The 11,010-nt window shown below is 41.1% G+C and overlaps 1 protein-coding gene across 1 annotated transcript in view; it reads left to right on the top strand.

Moving 5' to 3' along the window:
* Positions 1–11,010, top strand: part of IQSEC1 (IQ motif and Sec7 domain 1) — a gene marked incomplete at its 3' end in the record, with an annotated part of 24,911 nt that overhangs the window by 4,067 nt on the left and 9,834 nt on the right. The window contains exon 3 of the mRNA XM_010136033.1: positions 1–343. Coding sequence (XP_010134335.1) covers positions 1–343 — 343 coding nt within the window. The remainder of the gene's footprint in view (positions 344–11,010) is intronic.

Genomic DNA, 11,010 nt, shown 5'->3' on the forward strand with positions numbered 1-11,010 from the left:
CCCACAGCATCCCTGCCAAGATTATACCCCGAGAGGAACCAGAGGCAAGACACAGGGCTCGGCCTATAGAGAGCCATTTAGCTATCAACGGCACAGCCAACAGGCAAAGCAAATCAGAGTCGGATTATTCTGACGGAGACAATGACAGCATAAACAGCACTTCCAACTCTAATGATACAATAAACTGCAGCTCAGAATCTTCTTCTAGAGACAGCCTGAGGGAGCAAACCTTGAGCAAACAAACGTACCACAAAGAGACTCGCAATAGCTGGGATTCCCCTGCCTTCAGTAACGATGTTATCAGGAAACGCCATTATAGGATTGGACTGAATCTTTTCAACAAGTAAGTACATCATTTCCTCCTTTTCTCTCTGTGTTGTTTTGGGTGGAAACATGGCCATGGAACCAGGAATATTTTTCTTGTATCAGATAAGTAAGACCCGTGTCTGATACTGACTTTTCAATGAAAAAATAAGCTGCTTGTGGTGACCGTTCGTGTTAGAGTACTTACAAGCTGATGTCTTCAAGTTAAACAGCTTTGAGGAAAAGAAAAAATGTAATTCTCTGTGTCTATATATGTGGTAGTATACTACTGAAGACGATGGATCGGATTCCTTTTCTGTTGAAAATTATGGTGGCTTAATCCTTATCCATTTTTGGTGTATAACAAATTAGTATTGCTTCATGCCCTAATTGTGTAGGCATTGTAAAACTCGACATATGGGAATTAGAAATAACAAGCAGTGTACGATGAATTTCCAGTTTCAACACAAGCAGGGCCTGGAATTCCTTCAGTAGATGCCATCAAAACTTTGGTACTAAAAATCAATGTGCTGAATATTTTTGCATTTATTTATTATTTAACATAAAATTACCATAAAATCAGTATTTCTGTCTGTGACTGTTACTTTTCCCATGTATAAAGTTTTTTAAAACTTCTGTGAATTAACTTTCTCAAGTGCCTTTACAGAAGCTTTTAACCAATGGGAGGTCTGTAAGTCCTAGGATCTCTGCAGCTTTTACTGCTCGTGGAGTAGGAGGGGTGGGAAGATACAGCAACACGTTGTTTTTAGAAGATTTGAAAACATTGACATCGTTGGTGGGACGTGGAGAGGAAAGTGCTGGTGCTGCCTGGCCGACATTTAAGACTTGGTGTTTGCTTAGTCTTTTGCAGAGTTGTTAAGCCTTGAGCAGTCAATGATCAGTGAACTTCAGGCTTGGTAATACAGTCCTTTGAGTGAACTGCAGAAGGGTGTCAGAAGAAAGGCGCATGGCAAAAGTGCTCCAGCAGTGATGAGTGCGAGCTTCTAATGACATACTGTGTCAGTAGGAGGCTGAACGTGAGAAACAAACATCAGAAGCAAAGATTCTCATTACCTTCTGCTGCGTCACTCTGATTCTACTGATAGCTCAGTCCCAGAGTTACGCGGTGGATCTTGGTTTTGATTATGGCTCTTCAAGTCCACAGATTGTGACATTTTCGCTAATAGCCTTATTTCCTCTCTGTGCAGTGTCAGGTATTGAACCATCATAGAATGTGATAGCGCGTGAATCCGTGAAGTCTTTTGAAAAGGGAGCTGGGACACTTCCAAGGCTTTATCCTTTTATCTCCTTCCTTCAGAAGGAGACTCCTCAGAAGGAGGATCACCAACCTGGTTAGATGTGGTGATCTGCAGGTCAGATGGGCTTTCAGCAAAGCAGCCCCATGTTCGCAGTTTCTCTCTCATGACATGGTGAAGATGCAGCTGTCCGGAATCTCCCCTGGGCAAGGTCTGCCTGCGCCTTCAGTCCTGTGTCACAGGCTGCTATGGTGTGACCAGTCACACACCTGCTATGGGATGAGATTGTCTTTTAGTCTGCTCTCCAGTGTTCAAGACAATGCAGCAGAACCCTTTATTTGTCTTTTGACCGCGTGATCTTCTGCAACACATTTAAGATCATAAAACGAGGTTGTAGTACAAGCCTTGGCAGTGAGCTCCTGAGAGGATGTGTGCTCCACCCATGCGGAAAGACTGTACGCAAAGCTGAAAGAAGGGGCTTTGAAGTTGCCTAGTACAAGAAGTCCAGGGTTTTTTTTCCGCAAATGCCTGCATCTACCAGAGGAAATTCTGGGGATGTCATGTTAATTTAATTGCATCTATAAAATCTTCCTCTCAAATTAAGATCCCAAACCTTAATGAACAAACAATCCAGTTATTTCTTTCAAGTACATGATATACAAAGAATTTAGAACCTTAAAGAAGTGCATGAATTGTAGTAAATACTTTGCTTTGTTCACCGTGAGCGTTGAAAGACTAAAGTTTTTAAAGCACGAGAAGCCACTGTCCTTACAACTTGATTTTCAACAGATGCTTTACCATTTATTTCTCTGGCTTTCTTATTACAATAACAATTTTCAGAAGGCAAAGTGCAGTTTGCTTCCCAGCAGCCTTTATTGTAATAGCCGGTTATGGGTGGAGTAAAAGCTGAGCACAGCTGGTGGTCACTTAAACACTGTTATATGCAAAATCTTAGTGGCACAAAAGTCCTTGGAGAACAGAAAGCACAGGACAGTAGAGAAAAAAACTACAGGGAACTGAAAACCATTTTTCTAGGAGTTTTATCAGTTGATCATACAATTTGTTTCAAGGTTTCGCTTGGCATTGAATTTGGAACCTTGGTGTTGATTAAAGAAGTATACTTTTTAAAAGATGTTTTGTGGTATCCACTGTACTAGAACATAAAGGATCTCCTGAACAGAATGACTTCTGCCAAAGAAATCGCAATTCAGTACCAGCTACTGTACATTCTGCTTGTTTTGAGTGGCAGCGGTGACTTCACCCTGTTGAGAGGCTACCGGATGGTGTATTCCCATACATTGCCATCCCAAAGGAAGGGCTGCAGGTGCATGCCAGGAGTGCAGTGGCTCCCCGGAAAGCTTGCGGGGGCCAGCTATGCTGGCTTAGTTTTCCTCAGTTTGAAAAGGATGGAGTCTGGGAGAATGACACTGGAAACCATTCCTCCCTTCTAGGTAGAAGGAAAACACTACCTAGAAAGGTTTATTTTGCAGGCTCTAAACCCTGCCAATGTAAATCCAGCCTTTGAGACTGGTTTGCTTATAAACAAGGCTTCAAGAGGCCTTTTGACTGCTGCTTTAAATAAATAAAAAAAAAAGAAGAAAAACCAATGAAAAGGGCTGTGATTCTATTCTCTTGTTTGTTTAGACTGCAGGCTGGAAATACCAGGTTTACGATTTACTGCAGCCCAGTCTGGTCAGATTTTCTGCTACCAGTGCACCGATGGTTCTGCCAGATTAAATGGGACTGAATGGTTCCACCTCATAGTCTGAGGAAACATGTTCTGCCTTTGGGTCAGCCTTACAGTGGGGTAGTAGCAGGCTGTAATCCTGCGCAGAGCTGTGCCTGTGTAGTAAGTACATTGCTATATCCCTTCTCCTGTGCCACCAGGATGGTGCCAGTCACCCTGGCTCCTTGCCGTGCTTTGTGGCTACTGGTTATGTTAGTTGATAAAACTGCCCTCAAATTATCATCTCCTCAAACCGCAGTGAAACACCCAGGGGGCAGTGTCAAACCGAGTACAGTGCAATGATTTTTCAGCACACTTTCTGTATTAATAAGGTATTTTTAACAAAACCTGGACAACATTAGAATGGTTTGAAAATGTGATGCAACTGTGCCTAGTGTTATAAAATACAGGAGGTAAAGTTTGCATTTCTCAGACTTTCTGTTGATGTAGCAGAGACTAGAGCCATGTTTAGTGTCTCTTCTGGGCTATCAGCTGTTGGAAGACACTGTTAAATGTCATCCTATCTGGCAACGTTCCTCTGGCATTGTGGGTGCTTGCCACAGGAGCCAGTCTGGCTGGTCCTGGTGCCAATCTCTCACACTGCTGGTGAAGGCAGACTGCGAAGTGCAGCTCGTGGGTGCTGCTCTGCTTTTTATGCTATGGTGTAATTTTGTTGAGCACTCTTTTTTTGTGGTGTTTTCTTGAAGACTTTGGATTAATTGGATGCTAATTCCAGGAGCAGACTTTCTTAAACACATCTAGATTCCTTGGAATGTAAATTTAAATCTTTCTTTATTTTACGAAGCAGATATGAGAAGAATTTGCTGAGTACTGGAGGGATTTTACCAAACACTAAATTGCAAATTTTAAGTTCTAGAGAAATTCTTCTTAGAAATCTGAGGCACACAATAATAGTATTTGTGAGAAGACACATTTTTCATTTTCCATGAAAGCAGCTTTAACTGTTCAGCAGAGGTATACAGTTCCCGTCATTTACATGTAGGTGGAGACTGAAGCTATTTTGGATTCTAAGTACTGTTACTGCATTCTAATATCTGGGCAGAGAACGTGGACTTTTAGACCATTCCTCTTAAAACTTTAGAGTTGAAAGTTTATTGGAAACATTTCTAATGATTTTAGACTTCATAAGTGCAGGTTGAGAAGGAGGGAGACAGTGGAATCAAAATAAGTTGGTTTTCTTTACCTTTGAACTAACTCTTTCATTTTTTCAGCTGATCTCTGGTATCTTTGCAAATCATGTATCATCCGTGATTTGGGGAATAAATCAAGAGAAGGAAGAAAAGGGGAGACAAGATGTTTGTTCAGGATTTCACCACAGAGCCATTTGCCATCCTTGTGCATATTCTGAGAGGGACTTCAGATGTTGTTACAACATCTGGACTGCAGATTATTCAGCCACAGACAGTTCCAACAAAAATTAAAATCAAAGCACTCCATGTAGCTTGTCCTCTAACATGCTGAGGAGTTAGTAAGTGGAGAGGAATGTTCTTAGCATGACTCTCATTATTTCTAGAAAAGTTTAGCCCTAAGTGAGAACACCTAAAGAAAGAAAAAAGCTCTGTGTGTTTTGCTTTGTTCTGTGCACTCAAACTGGGTGCTTTGATTAGCATACATTATGTCCAAGAGAAAAACAAGAAAAAAAACCATCTGAAATGTTTAACTGTGGATGCAACCAATAGTATTTGTAAGCACTGGTTTCAAATACAGGCACAAGGATTCCCTTTATTGCCGTTAAGAGGGAGTATAAACTTTACCAAATGCTGAAAGCAAATCTAGGTTTGGAAAGGCTGCACTGTGACCAGCAGGAACTGCGTGCGTGTCCCTGGAACCGTGAAAGAGCCATTACCTCATCCTCTGCCGCCAGCTCCGCCTGCCCTTAACCATTCTGGGCACACGTCTCCCTCCCTCTGCTACGTGCTAGGAATCGGTAACTGGTTGGCTCTAACAATGCCGGTGCGTGCTCAGGATAACAGTCGGTTATTAGAAAATGACCCAATGAATGGTGGAATTTGACTGGGTGAGCAGCTCTCAAACCAGCATCTGATATGACTCTGGATGCCAAAAATTTAATGGCTTTCTTCTGCCCGGGTCCACCCCAAATCTAAAGTGACCAAATTTTGAGGATAAGAACTGTGACCAGCTGCCACTGCAGGCACATCTGTCTACTGAATTGGGGTTTGGAGGACTCGTAAGCGAAAACACTGGAGATCTTTAAACAGTGTTTTTTGCATTGCCAATCTAAAAGGTTTCCTGTTCAAAGCAAATACAGATGTCAGTGTTTCCCACGTGCAATCAGCAGAGCTGCAGAAAACAAAGCTGAAGTGCTTCTGTTACGGGTAACTGGGATGAGGGTGTAGAACAAGAATTTAGGAACACTGGAAAACATTAAGGTAGGGACTGTCCCTCAGTTATAAGGAGAGAGTCATCTTAATGTCTTCATTCCTGACTACAGTTGCATAAAGATGAAAGCAACACTCAGCCCTGGCAAACAGTTCTGAGAGAGCCAGCAGGTTTTTCATGTATCTTGTCTCAAAGTATATTTTGCTCTGCTGGCAGCAGCAAACTCTTTTCCTTACTCTTTGAGAAACGTGGAGACGCAGTAGAGTCAGAGGAGGTGAGAAAATTCTTACAGAGTGTTTTGGCCCATTTATTTAGCTGAAAATATTTCCTTCTTTCTTGTGAGGAAGGAAGGAGCTGGGGGGACAAAAAAAAAGCAGGGTTTCCACTGCCAAGAGAGGGAATACTCAGGAGCTACAAAATCTGCTTTGGCGTGATGACTCAGGATTGTTTTTACTAGCAAGGACACATCCAGCTACTGCTTGGGGTGTGCCTAATGATTCTCTTTGCCATGCTGGCTGCTTTGTTCCTCAAGGCTGATACTTCACATACAGAATAATCCTATTTCTGAAATAGCTTTAAATTCTCCTTTTCCTCCTTTATCCAAATAACCCAGACTTTCTGTTTGGACCCTTAGCTGCCTTTTATACCCTTTTTGTGCCTTTCTAATGAGCTCTGATTCAAGCGATAGTTTTCAGACAAGCCTAAACATTCAGTTTAATTAAACAATGTTAAATGTCTAATTTCCTAACACTTTACAAGGAAATGGGGGCATAAAGAAACTGATTGATCAGCTAGGCAGTAATGGTATAACTGTAATTTTATGAAAACAGTCATCTCCAGAGTTTCCTCTCTTTATTTTGCTCCCCCACCGAATAGAACTGAGCACTGAGATCACTTCCTAGTAAATTCTTTTGTTAGTGATATGAGTATAAATTAACTTTCACTGAATGGAGGTTATTCCTGGTAACTTGTAATGGCAAGTAAGCTTCAACCTTCACATCTGTGGTGGTGATGGTTTGGTTGGTCTTGAATGACCCTAAGAAGATTAACATATCATAATGTACTGAGGAGAAGTCGTAGGGCTCCTGCCCCAGTGATGGGAATACCTAACTCCCCATTCCTACGAGGTGCTGTGAGAAATGTGCTGTTTCTTGGCTTATTTTCCTGATCCAGAGACTCTTTCTTGTAATTATCGGAAGCTGTGATTTACACCTAGTTCTTCTCTCTCTTCATTAAACTCTTGTGTAACATGAGACAGCCCAGGATTCCCAGTCAGATTCTCTAATTTTCTTCCCTTCAGTTGCCTTCTTGCCTTGCTGCATGGTTTAGTGAGCATAGCGATTCTCTTAGCCTCATAGCAGCAGCAGTAGGATATTCGGCAAAAGTGAAAAAAGAAACAAAATTTAACTGCCAGACTAAGGAGAATGTTCAACTAGCTTGTTATTGCCAGTGTGGCTATTTAAAAATACTTAACTTCTTAAACTATTCTGAGAAAACCCTTAGATTCTTGCTATTAAAAAAGCTGTCCTTGTATTTTAATGTGAAACTATTGCTTAGTTCTGTGAGAACTGTAAATATTTTCAAAACGGGATCTCTAGTATCACAGGCAAGGCAGATTTTTTTTTTTTTTTTAACGGAGAGCTGCCATCATAGCTGCATTAAATTCTCCTCCCCCAACATGAAAGGATTTCTTTGGCAGCAGCACGTTTGTGAACTGTTTCTGTTTGCAGTGTTGACAGCCCTGAAGAAATGTTTGTAGTTCTGGTTTGCTTGTTTTCTGAATGCTCTCAGCTTATGGTCCTTCCAGTGTAGCACACACCGTGTGTGTGCTGAAACGTAGACAAGAAACCAGAAGGTATAGATGTGCCTTCAGAAATCCTGAAGTTCTTTCTGGATGTTTCACCAAGCTTCTTGGCCACAGGAATGAGAGAAGAGACCGATGCCAGTGTCGTACTGCCACTGAAGAGCTCACCCAGCTACAGCACTTGGGTTTTATGGGTTTGTTTTGCAGTAAGACTGGCTGTACCAGTAAGTCTGGTAGATAACAGTAAATGCTGAGGTTGTGGTGATCTCTTTCTTACCATCTAGAATATGACTAAAAGCTTTTCCTCTACCAAATTGATTTTTCAAACTCACTGCAATGTTTTTGCCAAAGTGGTGTTTCCCCTGACTTGAAAGGTAATGCTTTGAATATCCAGGTAATGCAAAGCCGTATTTCCCAAATAGCACTAACCTTTGGAATCCAGAGTTATTTTATGTGCAACAGCAGCATACGGTGGTGGTGCATCTACATCCGTGGCTTGAACAGTAAACTGGATGCCAGTCCCTGCTCCCACACAACCTGCTGGGTTGTTGACAGCTTTGCTGTGAACTGCCTTGGGAAGTCAGTCAGCAGATGCTGTTACCCTTCCCCTCTTCCAAGGAGGAGCTATTTCTGACTGGGTGGATTTCCTGCTTTCGCAGACTCTGGCAAGTGTTGAGCACCTCTGAAAAGAGAATTCAAGCAGCAGAAATGTCAAACCAGCAACAGGAATGATGTGATTTTGACAGTCCATGTTTAGTACGTAATTCGTGGAGAGCTGGTTTTTATTGCTGGTAATCCAGATTTTCTGCTGCAGCAGGTGATGATTATCTTTGCAGCTTGATTATATTCTCACATGATGTAAATAATTGTAATAACAGGTATCCCAAAGTTGTCTGTCAGTGGTTCCTCCAACCAGGTGAAAGTACATGGAGACCAATAATGACACATTCACAATTTGTGTACCCCTCACTCTGATGAGATCTATACTAATGTCCGTGAGTTACATGAAGTTCCACTGAATTTACACTTTCAGTACTGCATGCAGAGCTTGCTGACTAAATTTCTAGTTAGTCCTAGGAAGGAAGGGCATAACACGGACTAGAGGAATGAGCAGGGATGTGCAGGGATTTACTGTTGTTTTGGCTTTTGAGGAAATGGGTTTTTAGGGGCATTGGGGTTTGGGTGGTTTTCCTCTTCATTTTTTATCTGTTGTCTGTGTGTGATTTTGCTCTTTACCTTCCTAGAATTTGCCTCCTCTTAAATTAGGCGCTTTGCAAAAACTGCTGCAGGATCCAACCTGTCTTCAGAAACACAGAAAGACACATATTGACTGGATATGACTAGTACTCTCTACAAATCATGCTTGTTAAAATATACTCGTTTAGTCTGTTATTTTGGAGTTTGCATTATTTTTTCCATCCATGGTTTTCCCCTAAAAGTCATTTTAAACCATCGTAAAGGTCTTGTTACTAATCAGTTTCTAAGAAATTCCTTAGCCCTTTCTGCAGCACCTGAGAATCTTACGTAAATATGAGTTTGTACATTTTTTGTGTTGATTTCTTTTTTCTTCCTTTCAGTAGATTCCTTTTGATTTGTTTTGATTGGGATTTTTTTTTTTTTTGAGAAGACATTTTTAAGTTTTACTTTGAAAGCGAAAGCAATTCTGTAAGTATAAAAAGATTTCTAAATACATATGTCATCGGCTGTGTGAGGTGCTAGCTTTAGAGAGTGTATTTTGATATTAGTTAATGTATTCAAATGTGAAAATAAATGCTCTGCTTCTGCAGCTTCCATGATTGCTATTTATAGACTTCTTGTCTTCCCGGTTATTGGTAGGTGTAATTAACAAGCCATCACTGGGAATTTTCCTAATCACAAAAGGCTCTTAGTTGTAAGCACAAAACGGTCTACGCTCAATTCTGAGTAGGCAGGACTGAGGATAACTTAGATGTCCTGCCTCCTGTTAAATCCTTGAGCCTTTCATGTTCCACTCCCTTCTGCATCACTTCAGGAAAATTAAGGTTTGGTGAAAAAGAAAGTTTGTCCAATTCTGAACAGCTGGTTTTGCCAGCAGCAGAATCCTGTTTGCCTGTGCTGTCCTTTAAAACCTGCCCTCGCAGAAACACTATCAACTACGTGGTGGTTTTTTGGCTTCCACTGAGAAGGAGCAAATGTGTTTCTGGTCGTTTGCTGAGAGTCCACACAACCTGTGTGTCCCCTTGCTGCATTTAAGAGGCAGTGCCTTGATACTTAGTAATACTTGAATTTTGTGATATTGGGGATGACATAAATGTCCATGTTTAGCTCTTCAATTTCTCTGAATTTGGAAAATGAAAAAACGCTGTTTGTGTTTAAAGACAGAGAAGGAAGGAACCTTTGCGTACTTTTTCTCTTAACCTCTTGTTAGCTTCACTTTTTAAGTAAAACTTCATTGGAAGTACAGCACTTCAGAACGCTCTTACAAAGCCTCCGTTTTATATTAAGTACTTTTCCTGTTAAATAAGGTAATGGCACACCCGGGGTGAGGATGGGAGGGAGCCTACGAGAGCACTAAGCTGCCCTGAACCTTGCAAAGTGATTAAAAACAAAAAGGGAGATTGTTCTTCCAATAAGCTGTTTAGTTAAAATTTAGTTCATATGAAATTCAATATCATGGTCAAGAGTGTTGAATGAGTTCTGGATTTTGGGTCATCAAAAATTAAAAATATGAAGACATTTTGTCTAGACTTCCAGAACAGAAAAGAAAATGAGCATTTCTGAGCTGAATGGGAAGCTGGGGAGATGCTCATTGGATATGAAAAATTTTACTTCTTCTGATATTTAATATGAACATTTAGCCACAAAAATTTGTTTTATTTACAACTTCCTTTGTGCCCCTTCACATCTAACCCTTAACGTTCGGAGTCCTGCTGTGAGCCCTGTCATATTCGTTTTGGTAACAGGAGAACCAAAGATGGTGTGGGCTGCCTTGCTGGAGGAGTTATACCCCAGCACTACAGAGTGGTATGGCTGCCTCTGTCCCCTCATCCTTGGTGCTATCCTGTCACTGCATGGGATGACGTACGCAAACACCACCCAAAGGGAGAGGTTCTGTCACTAACAATCATCCTGCAAATGTTTGCTCTAAGAAATCATTTATCCCCATTGTAGTGGTGACAATCAGAACCTTCAAAGAGAGGTCAACGTAATGTTGTGGGAATTTCCAGTTATCCTCTCAACGTGTGTTAGAAAATCTCTAGAGATGCCCTTTGATTCTGGAGTTCTTTATTTTTAGCAGTAGCTCTGTACAGCTTAGTCTGGTGCTCCGCTGCTGGCTGGGGTCAGGCGTATTCTCTCAATTTACAGTTGGTTTTCTAGCATAGAACAACAAAGTTAATAGTTTTCAGAGGATGGATTTCTAAATAATGTGATACAATTTTATTGATCTCTAGTTGGCAAAGTGAGGGGTAGGGCCATAAATTAGAAAGAAAGAAAGTTTCTTCACAGAGGAAATTACTCTTACAGGTTTTTTTCTCAAAAGTTTATGCCACGTCTACCACAGTTTGATGTATCAAATAGGG

This window comes from Buceros rhinoceros, unplaced genomic scaffold, assembly GCF_000710305.1.
Source record: "Buceros rhinoceros silvestris isolate BGI_N320 unplaced genomic scaffold, ASM71030v1 scaffold22275, whole genome shotgun sequence".
In the NCBI taxonomy this organism is placed as follows: domain Eukaryota; kingdom Metazoa; phylum Chordata; class Aves; order Bucerotiformes; family Bucerotidae; genus Buceros; species Buceros rhinoceros.